This window comes from Filicampus tigris, chromosome 11 (assembly GCF_054856515.1).
Source record: "Filicampus tigris isolate MCC_2025a chromosome 11, RoL_Ftig_1.0, whole genome shotgun sequence".
Classification (NCBI taxonomy): domain Eukaryota; kingdom Metazoa; phylum Chordata; class Actinopteri; order Syngnathiformes; family Syngnathidae; genus Filicampus; species Filicampus tigris.
The window spans coordinates 3,369,919-3,393,674 of record NC_141227.1 but is presented as its reverse complement, the minus strand read 5'-3'; the positions used below and the strand labels follow the sequence as shown (position 1 = coordinate 3,393,674).

The window sequence follows — 23,756 nt, the reverse complement described above, 5'->3', positions numbered from 1 at the left end:
ATGCCCATTTTGTAGGTGTTAAACGATAGACAGGAACTTAAAAAAATAGATGGAGTAAGCATAGTCGGAAGGGCATTTTTTTCCGTCTATGAAATCATCTATCGTCTATTTTCGCGGTGAGGCTTCTATGGCCGTGGTGAGGCTTCCGTTGCCCATTGGCCGTGGCAGAGGCTTTTTGACAGCTTCTGGGTCCTAAAAGGAGATGCATTTAGTCCAGCCATTATTTAACCCTAAACCACATGGCACACACGCTGGCCATCTACCCTTAGAAAGATGGCCGCGATTCTTCCATGAAGAGAACACCTCTCCAACATGCCAGACACCACGAATGTGAGTATTTGCCTACTCAAGTCGGTTACGACGACGAACTGGAGTCAGGTTGAGACCCCGGTGAGCACGACGAGCATGCAGAGGTGCTTCCCAGAGACGTTTTTTGAGTTTGGGCAGAAATTCTTAGGTTATGCAAACCGATTGTTTCAGCAACTGTCTTGATGGTTGGTCTCAGACGATTTTGGGGGTGAACATGCTGGATATTGGAGGTCCTGGGCTGGTTGTGTGTACATGTGGTCTGCAGTTGTGAGGCTGATTGGATGTACTGCCAAATTCTATGAAACACCTTAGGAGACGGCTTACGGTAGAGAAATGAACATACATGAGCAATAGCTCTGGTTGACATTCCTGCTGTCAGCATGCCAATCATCCGCTCCCTCAAATTTTGTGACTTCTGTGGCATTGTGTTGTGTGATAAAACTGCACATTTCAGAGTGGCCTTTTTATGTGGCCAGTCCCCGGCACACCTGTGCACGAATCATAGTGTCTAAACAGTATCATTATATGGCACACCTGTGAGGTGGGATGTATTATCTCAGCAAAGGAGAAGTGCTCACTAGGAAAGCCATAAAAAAATTAAAATTCTAAATTCTTTACATTTACATTTAACATTCTAGTGTGTCCTGTCAGCTACTGTATATAAGGTGACTCATTACTTTTATCATTCTTCTTTTCTTTCTTCTTTTCAGGTGGCGGGGACGGAATTTGCACCTCTTGTTCACCAGTAGGATGAATCTCCTCCTTTTCCTTCATTTCTTTCTCCTCCTGGTGGCGGACCATGAAGAAATCGCTGTGCAATTACCAGACATGAATGTCATACTTTATTAAATGTGTTACTTGTACAAGTCATCACATGGCCATTTTTGTTTTGTTTTTTTAAATGGAAATTTTAAAATGCATCAACACAAACCATGCCCTGACCAAATTCTGCATTTAGTCTTTCATACAACCCAATACAATACAATTTTATTCATATAGCGCATTTCGTAACAGCTAGGGCTGTAACAAAGAACTTAACAATACAATAAATAAAACAAAAACAATAAAAGGCTGTGGTACATGTATTAATAAATAGACATAAATGATATATAAAGTATTAATAAAATGTAAATAAATAAAGCCAATAAATTGACATAAAACACTATATACAATTGACACTGGAAAAGAGACGAAAAATCCAGGTCTGGTCAAAAGCCAGAGAAAAGAAATGTGTCTTCAACTGGGTTTTAAAACTGGACAGAGAGAGGGCTTGCCTAACAATTAATGGGAGGTAATTCCACAAGGAAGGACCAGCAGTTGAAAAGGCTCGATCGCCTCTGAGGCTCCTCTTGGTCCTCGGCACCTCGAGCAGCGCCTGGTCCGCAGACCTAAGTTCTGCGGGAAGGTGCGTAGGAGTGGAGGAGCTCGGAGAAGTACGCCGGGGCGGGGTTATTTAATGGTTTTAAAGACAAATAGGAGAATCTTAAATTGAACCCTGAAATGCACTGGGAGCCAGTGAAGGGAGGCCAGAATTGGTGTTACGTGCTCGATCTACCGAACTCCAGTTAGTAGGCGGGCAGCAGCATTTTGGACCAACTGGAGACATTTGAGGGAGGACTGGATGACTCCAAAATAAAGTGCATGGCAGTAATCTAGCCGATATGTAACAAAGGTGTGGATGACTGTTTCTAAGTGCTGATGGGAAAGGAGGGGCTTTACCTTAGCCAGCTGTCTAAGGTGAAAGAAGCTCAACTTTACAACAGCGCTGATTTGCTGGTCCAATTTAAGATCACTGTCCATTTTAAAACCCAAGTTTAAGACTGTTGGCTTTAGATGTGAAGACAATCATGTTAACATCAGCAGACGAGCCACTGAGACCGAACACCATAACTTCTGTTTCCTTTTCGTTGAAATTTGGGAAATTTTGTGACATCCAGTCTTTGATGTCCTCTAGGCGTGTTTTCTAAGGATGGAACCCAGGGGCAGCAAATACAAAGAGAACAGAAATGGACCCAGAATAGAACCCTGTGGAACACCATACGATAGAGGGGCAGAGCGGGACTCAGAGGATCCTAGGCTAACAGAAAAAGTCCTGCCAGCTAAATAGGATCCAAACCACTCTAGAGAGCATCCACTAATGCCCACTTGGTGTTGCAAGCAAGTCAAAAGAATATTGTGGTCTACCGTATCGAAAGCTGCAGTCAAATCCAACAGAACGAGACATACGTGGTCTCCAGTTCCATTTGCCAGGAGGATGTCATTGAAAACACGTAGCAGGGCTGACTCTGTGCTATGCATCTTCTTGAAGCCTGACTGGAAAACTTCTATGACATTGTGTTTATCCAAGTAAGATCTTAGCTGTGAGTGCACCGCTTTTTCCAGAATTTTAGACATAAAAGGCAGCTTGGAAATGAGTCTAAAATTTGATAGCAATGCTTGATCAAGGCCAGTTCTTTTCAGCAGGGGTTGCACTACAGCATGCTTAAAATGTTGGGGGACCATACCAGAAGACAGGCTGCTGTTGATAATGGCCAAAACCGATTTTCTAATTATCGGGACAATCTCCTTAAAGAAGTGTGGAGAAATGGAGTCATAAGTTGAGCCCGATGGTTTCATATGGCAAACCACTTCCTCCAAAAATGTGAATGAATCCGGCTCAAAGGAATCCAACACTGCTGAACAAGGAACTTGGACAGAGAGGTCAAATGTGGTGTTCAAAACAAGAGCCTTAGATGTAGCAACCTTGTCAATGAAAAACTGCATGAATCTATTGCACATTTTAGGGGACGATTCCGTACAAGTCGGTTGACGGGGCTTGAGTACAGAGTCAATTGTTTTAAATAGAGCACGTGGATTATAGCAATTTGCCTGAATCAGACTTGACAAGTGGTCTCTCTTGGACTCTTTCACCTTTCTTTGGTAACGACGCCAGCAGTCCTTTAAGATTTGGTAAGAGACCTGCAGCCTGTCTTTTTTCCATCGTCAGCTCTGCGGCATTCCTGTTTAGCTGTGCGAGTGCTCTCATTAAACCATGGCTTCGGTCAAATTTTTTACCGCATATTTTTTAATGGAGCCACGGAGTCCAAAATATTACGACAAGATGAATGGAACCAAGAGCTGAGCTCCTCTGTGTTTGAAGAGGGAAAACAGAGCTGATCAAAGGCATCAGAGAACTGACTAGCAGTGAGGTGGTTAAAAACCCGGGCCTTGCGCTCGCTAGCATTAGCTCTGACAGCACTGGAAAACATTACATCAAAGAGCACAGTCATATGATCAGAGAGCACATTGTCCAAAACTTTCAAATTTGATACCGATAGACCATAAGAAAGGACAAGGTCCAAAGTATGTCCTTGTTTGTGAGTGGAGCTAGCTACGCACTGCACACATTCCATTCTACTATGAGCTACATAGCAATCAATTTGGGTCTTTGGGATAAAGAGCCGAGGGATGTAGGTGAAGTCAGGACTCTCCTAGGGTTTCTACCGAACCTTCATACAGGACTTCTCTAGAATAGCTAAGCCATTGTTTGAACTAGTGGAAAGTTCTAGTGAGCCTAATGAGACAGACTTCCTTGTGAGAAGCATGAAAAGGAAGTCCAAGAGTACAAAGAATGGTCAGCTTTCATCTAAAACCCTTGTCCATACGACACAAGAACATAGTGCTGTGGTGTCGCACCTTGTTGACATGCCAACTAGTCCACCCATTCTGGCCTATCCAGACTACAATTTGCCGTTTGTACTCCTTACCGATGCCTCAAACGAAGGTCTAGGGGCCGTGCTCTACCAACAACAGGGTAATAAACTCCGTGTTATTGCTTATGGCTGCCGCACACTCACGCTGACCAAGAAAAATTACCATCTTCATTCTGGCAAACTTGAGTTCCTGGCATTGAAGTGGGCAATCCGTGATAAATTTAGAGATTACCTCTACTATTTCCCGCCTTTACTGTATACACAGACAACAGCCCTCTCACTTATGTTTTGAGCACGGCGAGGTTAAAGCAGTTGGATACCATTGGGTGGGTGAATTAGCGGATTTCCAGTTCACTATCAAATACCGTCCATGCAAGGCAAACACAGATGCTGACTCACTGTCATGGCACCCAGTGAATCTTGACGGCCATCTGAATGAGTATACCCAGATGATGTTCCCTGATGTAGTCTCGATTATTTGGCAGTAGAATAAAGCAGTAAGGGATGGTGATGTGCCATGGATAGCTGCTCTGCAACAGCCAGCAAATCTTGATGATGCGACTCCTGAAGGCATTCCGATGATAGCTTCAGAAAGTGCTCAAGTTGCTCAGGCAGAGGATGCTGCAATCGGGGAAGTGATCAATCTCATGAAATCAGGATGGAAACCACAGAAGGAAAGAACGAGAAAATTGGCACAACAGGCTTAGAGACTAATACGTGAATGTAACAGACTCAAACTTGACAATGGAATATTGTTCAGGCAAACAAGACAGAGAAAGTAGTTGGTTCTCCCAAGCAAGCTGAAAGCAACAGTGTTAACTTGCATCATGACATGGGACATATCGGCGCTGACAAAGTCAGTCACTTAGCCAAAGAACGATTTTATTGGCCTTTAATGGGACATAATATTGAAGACTATGTGATTCACCAATGTTGATGTGTCGAACAAAAGCGTCCCAACATTTCAGAAAGAGCTCCAATGGGGTACCACGAGTGCTCCATTTCAGCTTGTCTCAGTTGATTATCTCCATCTGGAGAAGAGTAAAGGTGGGTATGAGTACACTTTAGTTCTGGCAGATCATTTCGTTTTGCCCAAGTATGTGCAACCAAGGACAAGTCTGGGCCGAACAGCAGCTGAGTAAATCTTCTGCGACTTCATTCCACGCTTTGGGTACCCTGAAAGGCTACACCACGATCAGGGCCGGGAGTTTGAAAATAAACGTTTTCAAAGACTCCAACAGCTCTCCGGTATTGCTCATTCCAGAACCACTCCCTACCACCCACAGGGGAACCCTATTGAGCACCTAAACAGGACATTATTGCAGATGCTCTACACTCTGGAGGAGGAAATATATGATACCCGAGACATGAGGCAACGGCTATTCATCTTTCTTCCTGCTGTATAGGAGAGCTCCGTGTTTATCTGTAGATCTCCTCTTTGATTTAAAACCTGAAGATGAGCCACAGTCAAGGCAAGAGTATGCACAGAAATGGGCTTCTCGCATGCAGGAAGCGTACAAGATTGTTTCAGAGAATAGTGAAAAGTGCTCAGGACTGGGGAAGATATATTATGATAAGCGTGTCCGAGGTATTGTCCTGCAGCCAGGAGACCGGGTGCTTGTCAGAAATCTCTCAGATAGAGGAGGTCCAGGCAAACTGCAGGCTTACTAGGAGAGGATGATCCACCGTGTGGTAGAAAAGGTTGGAGATGGGCCGATATACAGTGTTCAACCAGAAAAAGGACCAAAAACTTTCCGGGTACTGCATCGCACTCTCCTGCTGCCTGTTAATGATTTGCCATTGGAGGAGGATGAACGAGGTCACAGTTTTTTCAAGGGGAGACCAAAGAAAAAAAGAAACAAGCACGTAAATGACAGTGAAGCAGTGGAGCAGGAATCTGAACAGTCAGATGATGAGGAAGATTATACCTGTTGCCTGCGGACCATATCAGTTTATTATAGGAGAACTGGACTTCCAATTACCTAGCCAAACCTGCAAAATGAACTCAGTGCAGTGGCTGCAGAGCCCCTGCCGATGATGCAGGTACCTGAGATAGCTCTAAGTCAGCAACCAGAGGAATCAGACTCAAGTACCACCCCAACTCAGATGCAGGTATTGGTCCCAGATACTGTCACACCATCTGAGGATGTATTGGGAGGATATACAACCGTAAAGGAATTGTGTTCAAGTGAGCAAGTGTGTGATCAAGCGGATGATGAAGGGCAGCTGGTAAGAAAGTCGGCTCGAGCACTGAAACCGAGAGAAATGTTCACATATGACCATCGTGGGCAGCCTTCATACCATGCCTGGAGGCCAGGAGCCAACTTGATGCTCACCTATGCCGCATACCCTACGTGATCTTCCCCATGGGCCCACATTCCAGTCCCAATGCTTCCCTACTATCCTCTTTCGGAACCCTCTTATTGTCCCAGATAAGCAATATTGACATAGCAGTAATGGCAGACACAGGGACTTGGAAAACAAAGTACATTTATAGACATGATCAGACTGTTTATCGACATCGTAGATGTATTCTTTATACTGATATTTGACACTGACATTGACCCTGACACTGTATTTGTTAGTTGCCTCTAGATGTCCGGAGCCATCTTTAAAAGCCAGGGAGAATGTAGTAGGTCTGGTGCCGGTAACACCAACAATTTCATTGTATGTGTAAGATTCTTTTTCAAATGTTTGCATTTTGATTTTGGCCATTTGCTTTCACACAATAGTGTTCTGGTGCCTGACACAGAGTGTGCTATGATCTCTGCAAACATTTACAAAATGCGCATGAAAAAAAAAATACTAGATCATTCAAAGCAGCCACATAAATTGGATTGGTACCAGATGGGACGAATGCCATCATTAAATGGTGACAATTTTTTATTTTTGACTGTTAAAGTTTAAAAACAGCACCGATAAGCAAACCATTTTTTAACTGAAAGCTGAATTCTACCTGAGTTTCTGGTCAACTTCTGATTGGTCACAAGGGCTCTGTCCCTTCAGCATTATGTTCAGAGGTTCAACTATCCACTGGACAGCAGTCATGGCATGGTGTGCTCTCTCATCAATTTTTGCTTGCCAGTCTACAAAAGGCTCCTTTTGCCCAAGGTGGCTGGAGATGGCAGCAGAGGACATCCTCTAGAAATAAAGAAATAAAATCAGTCCTTTAACTCTGTGTTAGGGTTGGCACCGACCTATTTTAGGTTTTAAATGAGAACTGAATAAATGTGTAGAGCTGGGCATTTTACCAAAAATTTGCTTTTCGTTTATCAGCTTCCGCCTACAGCCAGGGTACCCTTACGCCGATTGTTTATCCGCCATTTTGTTCATCCAGAAAAAATAATACCCGCCTATGGGGAGGTCCACCTATGATTTTAAACGGGCTTAAAACGGGTTTCCGACTACAAACTGCGACCAACTACCGCTAAATTCTGGTCCGTCTATCCGTCTAATCCCCCCCCCCCAAAAAAGCACATCATATTCAAACAGATAGTGCACTATTATGCTGCTCTTTGTCCACCAAATGAAAAGCAGAGCTGGCATTTTACAAAGAATTCCTGGTCCGTTTATCGCCTTCCGCCTGCAGCATGGGTACCCTTCTGCTGTCTATCCGCCTTTTTTGTCCAGGACCAAATAGTAATCACCAATAGGCCAGTGCGCCTATCATTTTAAAAGGGCTTCCGTTAACTTATCCATCTACCAACCTCGAGAAACGTCCATTGGCAACACCCCCCGACCCCCCCAGTTCCCAAGCCGTGCAAGACATTTTTCAGTGAAATGGGGGCTTATAATCGTTTAGAAAATGGAATGGTGTGCGTGCGTGGGAGTGTGTGTGTTTGGGGCATTCAAATAAAGCGCCTCAGGACACGAAACCCACTTTAACAAATGCCAAGATGCTACTTCCGGTGTCTTACAGGAAGTCACACAGCATAATTATTTCTCCATGGGAGCCCTCAAGAATAAGGTGGATAGTAAAAGCATTGACTCATTTATTAGCTTGGCTTGAAGTGTTTGCCGAGGGACGTACTGGGCGATGAAGCATAACGGTGGTGTAACCTGCAGAATTTTTTTGTTGTGTCTGACACAATACTACTCTCGCTAAGCATAACGGGACAACCGCGTGCGCTTCCGCTGCAGCCCTTAGAAGTCATCATGTAAGCGCACTTAGAAGTCATCATGTATTTGTTGAACTGTCTGTATTTATGTTTTTATGAATTGTCTGTAATTGGGTTTTTTGGATGGTTGTGTGTATTGGAAATTACATTGGATTTCGCTGTGCCTATTGAGAAAAAAATTGCTGGTCCATTTCAGCTTGGAATGGACTGGCCATTCAAGACTAGGGATGTATCAATATCCACACATCATGATAATATATTATCACAAAATTAACCTCACAATACGATAATTATCACAATGTTGTGGGGGGGTTGGCGAAATAAAAAAGCTCACGATACTGTATTAAAACCGACGATATTGTCAGAGAAAAAAAAGTAAATATTGTGTTTGATACATAATAACAGCAGTGACAAAGAAATAGGCTTGGCCAGCTATTTTATTGTCATGTGTTCCAAATGGCTCAGCGGTGCAAAGTATGATGTCTATGTCAGGGATCTCGAACTTGCAGCATTGTGGGCATTTGTGGCCTGCAGGATGAAATTTTGTGGCCCCCTACTTGACATCAAAGTTTAATGTTAGTGCGGCCCCCAGCTGTGTTCTGCCATGTCTTTTTGTGTGCGTGTGTTTTTTAAAATCACTTATGGGATACCATAGCTCAGGCTCATGACAGCATAATTCTGAAGTGACATCAAGTAGAAGGAAAAGATATCCTGTCACCCAGTCCCAGTCATGTCTTTTTCAAAACCTGCCATGTGGAGAAATGTTGGCGATCAGAACAACCAATTTCAAGAAAAACAGGAGAAATATTTTTTTGTTGAGCAAAGGGGCAACCAACATGTCTTCAATGCAGAGAGAAAGTTGCGGTGATCAAGAAATCAGACAACATTACTCAACTAGACATGCTAAGGAGTATGCAAAGTACCACAGAGATGAGAGAGAGGACCAGGTCACCAATCTTGTTCACCTTCTGCTAATGTTGGGAATTGTTGTTATTAAATATTGAGCAGACTGGATTAGTTGTACTTTTTAGAAAATATTTGAACCCCTTTTTGAGGAATGCTTGATACACCCAAACTCTCCAGCAGCCCCCACATAAGTTGAGTTTGAGACCCCTGGTCTATGTAGTTCAAAATGCTGTGTTGGATGAAGCGGGCAAAAGGTAATGTTTTTTGATGGAGATGTGTTGCTTTTAATATCATAACATGACAACGATGACATTGTGGCAATTTTCATGTCGCAATATCGTGACATTGCCGTTATCATTACATGATCTAGGAGAGTTTCTCTCCTCCTTTTACTTTACTTTTTGGATTGCATGTGCCCCATTGCATATGGCGTAAAATTAACACTGCATTTCATTAAAGCGGAAGTCAACCCAAGCATAATTTTTTCAAGAATATGTTCCCAGCACCATGGTGGTCGACTGGTTAGCACGTCCGCCTCACAGTTCAGAGGTTGTGGGTTCGATCCCGGCTCCGGCTTCCCTGTGTGGAGTTTGCATGTTCTCCCCGTGCCTGCGTGGGTTTTCTCCGGGTACTCCGGTTTCCTCCCACATTCCAAAAACATGCATGTTGATTGGACTCTCTAAATTGCCCCTAGGTGTGATTGTGAGTGCGGATGTTTGTCTTTGTGTGCCCTGCGATTGGCTGGCAACCAATTCAGGGTGTCCCCCGCCTACTGCCCGAAGACAGCTGGGGTAGGCTCCAGCACGCTCCACGACCCTTGTGAGGGGAAGCGGTATAGATAATGGATGGATGGATGGATGTTCCCAGCAGGCCCACTAGTTGAAACACAGCATTCTGATTAAATTTGCGTTTGTGGAATATAAGTTAAGTAGCAAAATGCACTTGTTTTTAGCCATCTCTGGGGGTGGCCATTTTGTCTTCTGTCGACTGAAAATGACATCACAACTGCTCACCACGACCAATCACGGCTGACCTCTTCTCTGAATCTGAGCCGTGATTGGTCGTGGGCTTGCATAAAACATATTCTTGAAAAAAATACGTTTGCGTTGACTTCCGCTTTAAAGAGAACATCAGAGGTGGGCATTCCGTCAGTACTGACCGAAAGTACGTCAATGCATCACTGACGGACTCCCGTTTCGCTGTTGACTGGCGAAACACATGATGCGTGTCTCGCTGTGTTTGTTTGTGAAGTGAATACACTGGGCTCCGAGTGGACCGGAGAAGGGCTGATTCCAGCTGTGGCCATTAGGACAAGGTAAGTAATTTGGTGTTTCCTGTCTGCAGATATGTAAATTGTTCAACTGTATAACTATCCGGGTTTACATGGAGACCTTTTTGTCATTCTGATTTTAAATCCTTCCAAATGAAGATCGCTGGTCACCTGTTTACATATGAAACGATCTATTCTGCCATTTCCGTGTGCCTCTCCATTAATCAGATCGGCCGTGTTACAGTCGTGTGAAATGCGGAGTCGATGTAAATATCACGTGATTTATGAAGATGGAGTTGATTCTTCTATTTAGTACAGTAGTTGTGATAGTTTTAACAGTTTTATTAAAGCAAAATCTTGATAAAAACAAATTGCAAGAACTTTAAAACAAGTTCTCAGACGAACTCTGGTAAGACACTGCCATTTTAAAGTGCTTGACACGTTTACGTCACGTTAGAGCATTCAAAGACTAGATGCAGCCTGCCTATTCTGATTGAACTGTTTACATGACGAATGACAAAAGGAATATACCACCCCTGTGAATCCGAAAGAAATTTCAGGGATGGACATTCCGTCACAGGGACATTTTGGGGACGGACAACAAGAAGTTTTTTTTTTAAAAGACGGACTAAGCAAGGACGGAAGTGGGTTTTCGTCCGTCCCTGCAATCGTCCCTAAACGGGTCAAGTACCGACTGACTTGTTGTGATGGGTTCTCTTAAAAAGAAAGACCAGTGTTTTCTTCTGCGTTACAACGTAGCCGCCTTTATTAACTGCCTGGCACAACAGTGTAGAGTCCTTTTTTCCGTTTTCATGTACGTTCCATGCAGTAACATTGCACTCACAGGCATAGTCTGCCCTCTAGTGGTTCAACACATACAATACCATGGATTACGCCACCGAACACCCATTTTACTGACAAATGACAGAAACACAGCCAGTCTGTCTTGCGTGTGTAATTCGGGATAAGGTATGTATTGGGCGTAGGAAAAAGGTGGATAGCAATTTTGTTTCGTTAACGAACTGTTAACATTTAGTACATTACCTTTTCCCTTTGCATGCGAAGTATGTCTATGTCTGGGACATCTCTAGAATGTAAAAATCTCAAACTATCATTCATGCTCATGCAATAATAATTATATAATAATAATAATTATTATTATTATTATTATTATTATATTGCGAAATAACGCAATTAAAAACTGAAAACGTATTGTGTTATACAAAACTTGTATAATAAAACCAAATAATGTTGTATTCTAAGCTAATTTTAAATATTCTCGTGTTGTCCCCTGGTGGGCTCTGTAGTCTGGTCACCGACGGTGGTTGTGTTGGCAGCTAAATGCTATCTTGGTTGGCACTAGTGTTAAACAGTTAAAACCAATTCAATCCACTCACGATATTCGCAGCTGCTAAGTGGATGTGAATAAGAAATTAGCCAGATAATGAGCTTTAAATAATGTTTATGAATTATGAAACCTCTTAGCCTTTCTCCCACGACGTCATGCACGGACACTTTTTTTGCGGAGGGCATGGTTACGGACTGTTGAAATGTAAAAGTAGAAGCGCTTTACAAGGACGAGGATGGATATGGACGGAGGACACATTTTTTGTGACTAAGGATGGTGGAACGTTGATGGGCACCCAGGTTGCCGATGGAGGACGGACCGGCAAAATAGGGTAAAGTGCCCATCTCAATGAAATTCCATTCAGATTCTGCCTTTTTATTCCGACTAAGGATGGTGGAACGTTGATGGAAGGGTGCCCAGGTTGCCGATGGAGGACGGACAGGCAAAATAGGGTAAAGTGCCCATCTCAATGAAATTCCATTCAGATTCTGCCTTTTTATTCCGACTGAGGTGTTTATATAGAGTATTTTTATTTCATTTGTTGATTTGGATACATTACTCATTACATTACTCATTTTACACAGCTCCATGTAAACACAGCTACTGTTTAATTCAAGGGACACTTGGATGAGCTTAACATTGGCACTTATATAATAGGTTTGCATGTAAAAATGACATCAGTACTAAAATGCCCACCTCAAAAGACTATGTAGTGATTTAAGGGCTTTTTTTGTGATTAGGTTTATGACAAATTACCCCGCCCCTTTTTGGGGCGTGGCTTATGTTATGTTTTCGATCTCAGCTGTCTACGTCACGGGAGGGAGCCAAGCGTGGTAATATTGCTCGCTTTGTCAGTTCTATTGTCTAAAACGGCAACCGATCAGCACCAAAATGCAAATGCACATAACTACTCTTGTCCACTTTAACCTGTGAAAGTATAAAAGTGTTCTACACAATAGTTTGGATTTATTGACATAAAACGTGATCTCATCATGATCACCTCCACAAAATCAAAAATACCGTGGCGATCGCTTCTCCACTTACACAGGCTGAAGCGGACAAGAGCAAGAATGCGCACACGGACCCCAACCGGTTATATTTCGACCATTTAGCGACGTTAAACTTGTGTCAACTCTCGGAAGGCAGACGGCGACTGGCAGTGGGCAAGCAATCAGGCAAGCATGGATCTTTGATCTTGGATGTAGAAGGGTCTGACTGTCCTAAAAAAAGAATAAATAAAGAAGAATTCCCCCAAAAATGGACTGGCGGTCCTAAAATAGTGGTGACAAACAGTAATTTAGAATCGGAGGAAGCAGGGTTAACGATGACGGACTGACGATTTCAATATTGGTCTGTCTTGAAATAACGACGGACTGACGATGACGGTTGGCTGGCCTGGACGCTGGAAAATGACAGACCGGCAAAATTTACTAACACGCCCACCTCTGGAGAACACCATTCCAACAGTCAAACATGGTTGTGGAAGTGTGATGGTCTGGGCCTGGTTTGCTATTTCATTACCTGGACAAATTGCTGTGATTGAATGAACAATTATTTCTCCTGTCCCCGAGGAAATATTACAGACAAATGTGTGGACATAAAATATTTCCCTTAATCTGAAGTGCTCATAGGTTAAGCTGCAGGAGAATGACCCAGAGCGCACCCGCAAGTCGACCTCTAAATGGATTTAAAAAAAAAAAAAAAAGGAAGAAAGCGGGGAAAAGGGAAATTTTGGAGTACTCTACAGCGATGCGAAAGACTCATTGCAAACGCTTGATTTCAGTGATTGTGGCCAAGGGTGGAACAACTAGTTACTACTACAGTAATTGTATAGTAACTATACAGTATATTAGGTTCAGGAAGCACTTATTTTTTAACAGAGGGCCAGAGACGATTGGAGGGTTTGTTTTAGATTATTTAGAAACTGCATTTTATGATTACTGTACATGGGTTGTCTTTGTGAAATATAAAAAGTGTCCTGATAATCTGAGACATTTAAGTGTGAGAAATGTGCAAAAACCCAGAAATCATGAAAGGGGGTGGGGCGGGGTGTTACACTTTTTTAAGACACTGTACGTCATGAGCATTACCTTTTCCTTATTGCAGATGATGCAAAACACTTCGGCCTCAGCACATAGTTGCCCTTTTGAATCATAGACCTCCTTTCCATTCAGTCTGCTGATTAGAGGTTGTGATGAGAGGTTTGTGAAATAGTTTGCCTAGGGAGTCAGTGGTTGGGGGAAACATAGCAAATATGAATATTCAGGAACAGTATAGCAAATACAAATGTAAAGCATGTATAGAATCCATATAGATGCAAAGAATCTACATACCATAAATACTAAAGAAAGATACAGGACAAATAATCAGATATTTGTGTTCTATAATGGTATTGGAATACAGTGTGAATTTTAACTTGGCTATAGCTAACTATTTAAGTGTAATGGTTCCAAAGCTGTGATTTAAATTTTTCCGCCTTAGGCTACCCCTTTATGCTTAACCTCCTCCCTGAATGAGACAAGTGGAAGACAATGTAATGACAATGAAATTTCGCAATAAAAGATGTGTAACATGTAAAACGCCAAAACGATATAATGTATATTCGTGAACTGTTCAGGTCCAGTTATGATATACATCCCTATTATGTGATCAAACCACATAGTCATTTTTGTGGTCCGTTTGGTAAACATAGCGTAGTAGTAGCTAGTTTTTACGTCAGCGAAATAGCATTAAAAGAAAAGTGCCGAGTGTACATAAAATAAAGTGGGCTGAGTTGAATGCACCAGGTAACCGTGGACGTCCTCGGGATTCTGGAAGAAAAGCTCTCCCAGGGCTTTCTCAAGCTCCTCGGGTACTCTGTTCACCCGGTAAAACTCGGCAGCAGCGTTTTTGATTTCGTAGAACTCCTGGTCTTCTTCAGAAAGACAGTTGACGAAAGCAGACATTGTTCAGCTGTCGTGTGGTTCTCACTCAAACTGCTGTTTTTCGTTACCATGGCAGCGGCACGTCCGGGTCCCGTAAGAGACTCGGAAATTCGAAGAGTATCTCGCGATGCTCTTTCCCCTTTCCTTTTGGGACTTTGTCATCAAATAGATTAAAAACAAACACCTTTATTCGCACTCTGCTCCATACAGCCATATAATTGAATCTGTCACTAAGAATTACTGAGAGTTTCTGTCTAACTAATTGAATTAAGTCATGGATTTTCGCAACACGTCTTCATTCCTCACTCGTCACATGGACGGGATCCTTAAACTTAAATCGCAGTTCAACGCACTGCTAAAAGCTTTATTGGCAGTGATAGACGTCGAACCTCGTCCCAGAAACCTCCTCAAAACTCAATTGGCGTCGAAATAAGACATTAGCAGGGGTCTATTCTCGTTCGTCGTCGTCCTCTCTACTTTTTCTTTGTTTTTTATTTCATAGGTCACATTGACATTGTCATTATATTTTGTGCAACCACCTGACGAAATATAATTTAGTAAATTCAACATAATTTATTTTCCAGGGTACTTTCAACACTACGCAAGTATTCATTTAGGAAATGTCATTTGTCATGTGCTATTGGAATCAAAATATTGCTATATGACAGTACATTTCTTGTTCAGTAAAAAATTAGAACGAGATTAATATTTTATGTCAACTGAATAATACACTGAAAAAAAATGCTGTGTATTGTTTACTCCCATTTTATTTCTTCAAGTGGTTGCATGAAATATAATCATCTGAATCCAGATACATTTTTTTAAGTAGACTATACATCGACTTAAAAATGTATCTGGATCCATACTATTTCATTTTGTGCAACCACCTGACAAAACATGATTGAGTAAATTTAACTATTATTTTTTCAGTGTAAATTTTATTTTGTCAAGTGGTTGCATGAAATAAAATTATCTGGATCCAAATGCATTTTTAAGTGCACTTATACTTTAAGAATATTTCTGTATTCAAATGATTTTATTTTGGCAACCACTTGATGAAATAAAAAAATGTTAGTTTTTAATTAAACGTTGTTAATAAAATAATTGAGTTAATTAAACAAAAACAATTTAGTGAAAGCAAGTCAAGTAAATGACAAATGAAAACTGTTGTTAACATGAATATTAAAATGGAATAAACATCATCATATTAGAAAAAGCCTGTATCCACTACTTCTGTGTGATTATTGCAACCATCATTGAATTTCTTTTCAGGAGAGAAGGTTGATAAATGACAATGGAGAACCCCTGTGTTGGGACACACAGCAAGCGCCCCGTCTCTCATGAATATTTCTAAATGTCCATTTAAATGCTATTTATACTTGCATGCCATGCAAGAAATTTTGTTTGTGAATGATAACAAAAGCCTTGCTAACCCTTGTGCTCAACTCTGTTTTGAAACGAGGATATTTTCTCTTCCTTGCATCTAAACCCTCCTCCACATGAGTCAATGTCAGAAATCCCATGTTGGTCAAATAAATGCTATTGTTAACAATGTAGGCCATCAACTCTACTTGTTAAATCATTCAGAAATGGTCAATACAAATTGGGCACACAATATAACACACATTGTACAGTATTGCAGATCAACACATTCTTTTTAAATATGTTGCATGTGTATACTTGGTTTTCATATTGTTAATCACATTACCAGTAAGCCTTTCCTCGTGATGTGGATAATACTCAGATTTAACCAAGAGTTAATTTCATATGCGTGTTATCACTCCATCATTTCAAATAAAAATAATTAATTAATAATTCATTTTAATTAACTTATTGTGTTTATTTGGTGAAATGAATAATCATACAAGTATATGCTATAAAATTAAAAACACAATATAGATATTAAACAAAATTTTGATAAAAACGTTTTGACTAAAGTGTATATATCGTCCATGCGAATATCTTGAAAAATGATTATTGATGAGGACGTGATATTATTCTGTATTTTTACAACGCTATTTCATAGCAAGTGTTACATGTAAAACAAGAAAACCTAACTCCGACTGGCAACTGAAGCAAAGCTTGTATTTACAAGAAACACACGCGCACACACACGCACGCACACCCCCACACACGCATTCGCACGCACACACACACATTGAGTGTACATTTCACAATGTGGGGAATTTGTCCAAATGAGTGTTAAGTTACATAAGAAGGTAACTAAACATAATACAATGCACTGCTAGCAGTAGTGACAATAATATACAACTTCAGGTTAAGCATATATTTTCTTTATAGTACAGGATGTGTCAAGAAACATATGAACTTCCATGCAGCCTTGTAAACCTTTGCAGTGATACCCTCCCAAATAATATGTCCTGTCACAGCAATCACCACAACATTGCCTTGTGCGTATATAACAGACAACAGTTTTCCTTTTTCATAAAAAACATGATAAACATGGCTGGGCTTGTGATCCAAGTATTATAAATGATATCGCCGAAGAGTTTTCAAGTATGCATTGTACACTTATTTTTTTATTTTCAGCAAACGATTCAAAAGACCCAGAGGTTTATGTCATAGTGTGCCTTAATGAACCAAATGATTGTCATAACCTGAGCTACAGTTTAATTCACCCTCGGGGTTCCCTTGGGGACATAAGCGAATGGGAAAATGAATGAATATATATATATAATATATATAATATATATAATATATATATATATATATATAAGGGTTTTTTTCCCTTCACATACTCATTATTCTGTCTTTATAAAACAAAATGCATAACTACAAAGAAAGATGATTAAAAAGGGCGGTGATTCCCCGTTTAATGATACAGGCCTACCAGAGCAGAATGATGCCACCTGGAGCAACAGTTTGAGCATAACCTTTCGAAACATTAAAAGACCACAAACCCTCTTGAGTTTGAAAGTGCCAATAATGGTGAACTACAGCCTCCTCGTGGACATTCTCCTGTCATATGAAGCTAAAATGGGGCCATCATTGTACACTGTCTTTTTTTCTTTTCTTTTCTTTTTTTTTTTTGGCCTGTAGAGGACAGAAGGTTACAACAGCAGGGTGTCTACACACTTTTAAAAAATGCAGCTGTAACTGACATGAAAATGTACCCATGCCACTCTGGTCTAATTGACATAAATGGCACATGAAATTAGGCTGGCTGGAAAGTGTTGGTAGCTAATTTATCACTGGAGAGTAATACCGAATGTCTGTTTAAAGCACTGGTTTCCATTGTGAAAGGGTGGTGGGGGTCACTGCTGAGCGATTTCCGGTAGTCTTCCGATTGCATGTACCGTATTCCCGACAAAGTACATTTCATTCCTTAAATTCATTCACCAAATTTTTAAATTGAAGTGTGGCTTCAAGGCTTCTTGGAAGGGCATAGCAATCTATCATGTGAATTAATTTGGACAATCTCTAAGGAAATGCGTAAAGTACTTAGGTTGAATTGTCTTATAGCCATACACGAATTAGTGCTTAAAGGAGCGTCACCTGTTGCATTTTTTTGCACTTAGTGCTCATTCAAGCCTCATACACAGACAACTCATCCCATTGCTGTGAAAGTGACAGCGTCTGTTTACATCAACACGCAGCCTCTCTCAAATGAGTTCCCATTTGGTTTGTGTATAGGCTGTGACATGAAACAGCTTGTGTGGGGTCTCTACAGGTCACATGAATAAAAGTAGCCTTCAGCCTAATTAGTGCATCTTTTTTTCTCTCCCCTAACTAAAGAGCAGGGGGGCGCTTTCTTGGTCTGTGTATGGTCACCATCTCTAATTGCACCTAATTAAAATATCCTAGTCATGTTTTCAAACTTGGCCAGGTGTGCTTTCAATGGGAACATTGCTGTTCTTTAAACTGTGGCTTCAAACTGGTATCAGCTGAAGAATCACTTTTGATGGGTGGTGGGACAGAAGGAGCTGGAAAACGCTCAATGTTACTGAATAACTATTTTATGTGCGCATAGGTGTGTGTGTGTGCGCGTGCGTGTGTCTGTGTGTGTTGGAGAGAAAAGAGAGAGGGAGAGAATAATACATTCGAAAAAGTACTTTGTACTAAAAATACAATTTTTGATAAGAGATTCAAAGCATGACCACGTGTTAAGTGCCGGACTGAGGATATGAGGCTCCTGTCTCATAGTGGAGTAATGCAACAGAGCCATGAAATGTGGTTGTACCTAATGTCCTAAAATCAAGCCCAAGATTGACCGTAGGCTCTAACCAGTGAAGAGCGGCCTAATTGGGACAGATATGATTTTGTCTTCTGGTCTTCTTTGGTAATAGACAAGCTGCAGCATTTGTAGTAGCTGTGAGATGGCTTTTTGCCTCAACCTTAAATTCAGTATGTTGCAATAATCTATCCTTGATGGGATAAAAGCAAGGATAGCCTTCTCAAGATCTGAGTGAAAATGAAAAGCCTGCTTTTAGGGATGCATCTACTGTAAGTTGATGACTATGTGTTATAGATGTCATTTATGTATTAAAATATGGGTGCTCGTCAAAAAGAACACCATTGCAACAGTTGCATTATCTGGATTAGGTTTCGGGGCAGTTTCAGCTTTATGTTTGAGGGACATCATGCTGTTGATTAAGTTATATATACAGCATATATTGTAGGTGCAAGCCTATTTGTACAAATGCATTTTTGTATTGTAAAATAATTATGGGGTAGTGGTAATCACATTTTCCTCTCAGTCAAGAGGTTCTTGGTTTGAATCTCGACTCAGGCCCTTCTGAGAAGAGGTTGCGTGATAAACTACATTTTAAAATGTTGTCATTGTACTGTTGGGGTACAATGAAAACTTAGTTCAAACATTTTGGGATAATTATGCTTCCCTCCACTGCAATAACAATGTTTTGGACTAATGCAGTGTTATTAGTAACATAACAGAACAGTGTATACTAAACATATACGTAATGCATTATAGTTGTCGTAGAGAAGGAGATGGGGGCTGTGAGCCAACGCTGATTGGCTGAAATTTACAGCCATCGAGAATGTGCAGCCCCTGTGTGCTGATACCTACACTCCGTCCCTGCGCAACGGACAGAGTAAGGCTCCACGGCCGTGTCTCGATCTTCCTGGCCTTCATTAAATACAATAGTTCAACTGAGAATATGTAGTCTTCTGGTAGTTACTGTTAGTATAATATAGCCCACATAAAAGATAAAAGGACAGAGCAAATATTACTGTAGAACTTTTCAAGATGGTGGATTAATTGTCAACACATAAACAAATCAGCCACATGTGACTTCTCCATAGCCCAAACCTAAATTTAAACCCATTCAATGTGATGATTACAGAAATTGGAGCCAAGTATCACACCACCAGACAATGGCTAAATTTACATGGACAACATTTCTTTAAAACAATCAGAGTTCGGATCAAAATTATGATCGGAAGCACTGTGGAGGATCGAAATCTATATGAATGGCTTTATATTAGCCAAATGGGAATTACACATCGCACAATCAGTTATAAGTCTCAGAGTCAGTCCTGATCTGAGCACGGGACCAGCTGGTGAAGATCAGCCCCGTAGACCAGCCAGGGAGGAGACCAGCCCACATTATGTTTGGATTTTGAAGACAGTATGAATGTGAAAGCTGCATTTTAGACCGTGCCACTTTTCTGCCCTCGCCCGTCTCCGGTGAGAGCATTCGCGAGGATGGAAAAGCTGCCCCGATCTGATTATTGTATGATTCCTGAATGTCACAGATGGAAAAGAAAACTGCAGAGAAAATTTAATCAACTTGTGTGAGTCTTTACATTGGATACCTTCTTGAAAGATAAAACGAACACGCATTGAGTAAGTAGTTGTTTTGTAAATTGCTAGTTGGGCTTATGGACTCGAGACCGACAAAACATTCCAACAACTGTTTTCATGGACACTTTATAAATTTTTTTTTTTTTTTTTTTTTTTTTTGAGCAAGCCTCAAAGCATCATTTTTATAGGAAAAAAAATATTGATCCGATTAGGACTTGCGCATTCATGCATCACACTTTTGAGCGAACAAATTATTTTGACATATACAGTATATGCGCAGGTTGAACAAATATACCAGAAGTAGTACTAGTCGAAGAAGAAGCCGTAGCGACTTCCATGTCAGCAAAACATCGCTCCGTCCATTTCTACTTTAAACGTTTAGCATTATTTCACACATTTTTCCCGTTTGTGTTATTCTGTCAAGTTAACACTTCCTAACGGAGCTACAAATGTACCAGTTCAGTCTTGCACCCGCCATGTCTTTCGCTCGCTCTGCTTCTACTAGCTTCCGGGAATAACAGAAAAAAAACGCGTATACTGACGTCACAGACATGCGCGAGAATGACATATTTTTCCGAAATTTCGGTGTAAGTGTAAGTGTGCGCCGATTAGATTATCAATTGACATAAACCATTCCTCTCGTTCGGAATAAAATCTTGATCGGAATGTGCTTGATCAGATCGGAATATTCCGAATGGTGTATGTACATTTTATTCCGATCAGGCTTTTAATTCAAATACACGTGTCAGGCTATCAAATTAAGCAAAGAATCATCACTGTTCATGACATTCAACACAGCGTTTGGCCAGCCGCCAAGTCTGACACAGAGAGTGGGAGGAGCTTAGGAGAGCTTTCATCAGGTGTCACATGATTCATCTGCCAGGTCACCTGAGAAAAGATTGCAGTTAACGATCAGTATGGTCAACTATCTGGCAAAACGCTCTCAGAAGCAAATGAGCTAGTGTGACAACCGCTGAAACGTGACATTGAGTACATATAAGCCGAAAACACAGACAGGACATGAAAACAAGGGAAAGAACTGAAAGTAAATCTTCTGGGAGTAGGTTATTGTAAAATTGTGAATTGTGTGAAAGAAGTCAGACTTCAAGTGTCAATCCAAGCCCCTATTCCTGGACAAATAAGTTATTCGATCTTATCATCAGAGGTGGGCATTCCGTCTGACCGACGGACCGGTCTGTTTATCCGTCTGTGATAGGCGCCTTTATTGCAGGCGATAAACAGGTAACTTTAAAAAAAAAAAAAAAGACGGATTAAGTAGAAGTGGATTTTCGCCCATCTAAGTAATTGTCTATAACCTGACATTGATAATTTTTGTTTGTTTGATGCAGGAAAGTTTGCTGCTTGTTTTGTGTATTTTATATCAGGCATGTTTTTGGTCAGCTAATGGGTCCTAATTTACATTACATTTTGTTGGATAGCTAAGGGGGTAGCGTGCCGCATGAGTGCTATTTATAGATTGCGTGATGTCACACCGTGAACCGGAAGGGGGTCAACATAGAAGCACGCTCGGAGACAACTTCTGTTGGCACTGCTTGTTTTCTGCCCATTTATCTCTGAAAAAAACATGCCGAGTAAACACTGCTGCTATGGAACTTGCAGAAATTACTCCAGAGCCTACGACCGTCCACATATGAAGGATGTAAACTTTATTGGTTTTCCGAAGCCAAAAACTCAGAGGGATGAATGTGAGCGATGGGTCAATTTGGATGTCCAAAAGACCACTTTAACGCCAGCAAGGTGAAGCCTTTTACCTTCATAAGTAGTAAACATTTCATTGGGGGCCATAGAAAACAATACAGGTCCCCTGCTGGCTACTGCCAGCATCGAAGCGGTAAACCATTTAGATCTTTTTCTTTAAATATAATGGAATAATGGAAGCGCGGTTAAAATAATAGACGGACTGACCAATAGACGATTACAGTTTGGTCCATCTTGAAAATAGCGGACGAGTACCCAGGCTGCAGATGGATGGCGATTGATGGACCGGCAAAGTTTAGTAAAATGCCCACATCTGCTTATCATATAGTCCCTGTCCTGTGAAAAACACTTATGTCCATTTTTTTTAGTTACATTTTTAAAAATTCCAAAATTGGACATACATGTCTTTGACAGGACAGCGACGATATATTCTTACCTTGTGTTTTGTTATCTTATGTTGTGTTATCTTGTGATATATTCTCTTATGTTATCTTAGCTCAAATCCAACAAGTTGTATAACTTTGTATTTGAATACAAGTGCTTTCACAAGTACAATGTATATGAACGGTCAGGAGGTGAGGTAATTGCTGGACTACGGCCCGCACCCAAATACAGTATAAGCAGCTATGGCAATCACGATCGAATATTTTTAGATTTGATTATTCTAGATATTATCCCATTGATTAATTGGAATAATCTGACTTTAAAAAATAGTTTGAATTAAAATGTATTGCAAAATATGTTGTCCCATTTACTATTAACCAATTATCGTTGGTTATTTGGTATCGTTTAATAATTAAGAAAAAACTAATATGAAGCAATATTTCACAGGAGTGATTTGCTCACCAACATTTTTGAAACTGAAGGCAACTTCTATACTGATTAATGCAAAGAGCTACACGCTACAGCTTCACGTTCAACGACGTTCCAATTACATTAAATTCATAACATGACTGTATTTTTTTAAATTATTGCAATACTTGCATAATGAATTATTTATATATTTTTTTCTTTAAATTGATGATGATTTAGCCACTGGTTTAGTATATAACATATGAGAAAGTAGAGGAACATGTTGGTCATTGCTCTCCAAAGTAAAAGCAGATGTTTGAAAATGTATTATTTTGATTAAACACAAAGATAGTCAGACTGTTTTCATGAATGACTACAGAAATAAATGAATTTTCACTTTTGAAAGGCTGCAATCTGAGGATGTGGACAAATTTAAACAAGTGCTCTAAATGATTAATCGATCAAAATAGTTTTTGATTAATTTGTTAATCGATTGTCAATTATTCAATTAATTTTGACCCCACCATAAGTCACACCCACTAAATTCAAAAATGAAAAACAATTTGTATATATAAAGACAACACTTGACTATAAGCCGCAGGTGTCCACGTTGTAACATGAGATACAATATATTCACACAGATGATGGATGAAGATGGTAGATTATGATGTTAACACAGAGAGACTTTGTATTTTTAACTTTTAATTAACATGTACAATTAAAAGTACATTTTGCAATTTTGATGTTGGCTCCATCAAAAGCACCCTTCAAAAGCAGTTCTTTCTCTGTACGCATGTATTATACGGCCCCTTGATTTGCTATTTTAGCTCCACAAACAGGAAAGAAGTGATTTGTAATGTTTGTGAGAAATTGTGGCAACACAACAAAACACC

At 40.6% G+C, this 23,756-nt stretch overlaps 1 protein-coding gene across 4 annotated transcripts in view; it reads right to left on the bottom strand.

The window, feature by feature from the left end:
• Window positions 1-23,756, bottom strand: part of eno4 (enolase 4) — a 52,613-nt gene that overhangs the window by 14,910 nt on the left and 13,947 nt on the right. For 2 of the 4 annotated variants that reach the window (XM_086045145.1, XM_086045146.1), the window contains exons 1-4: window positions 14,427-14,616; window positions 13,734-13,862; window positions 6,958-7,142; window positions 987-1,120 (exon numbers count right to left, since the gene is read on the bottom strand). In XM_086045145.1, the coding sequence (XP_085901271.1) occupies window positions 987-1,120; window positions 6,958-7,142; window positions 13,734-13,862; window positions 14,427-14,588 (610 nt within the window). In that variant the 5' untranslated portion in view covers window positions 14,589-14,616. Of the gene's footprint in view, window positions 1-986; window positions 1,121-6,957; window positions 7,143-13,733; window positions 13,863-14,426; window positions 14,617-23,756 lie in introns of those variants that run through there. The other 2 variants (XM_086045147.1, XM_086045148.1) reach the window with 2 other exon arrangements.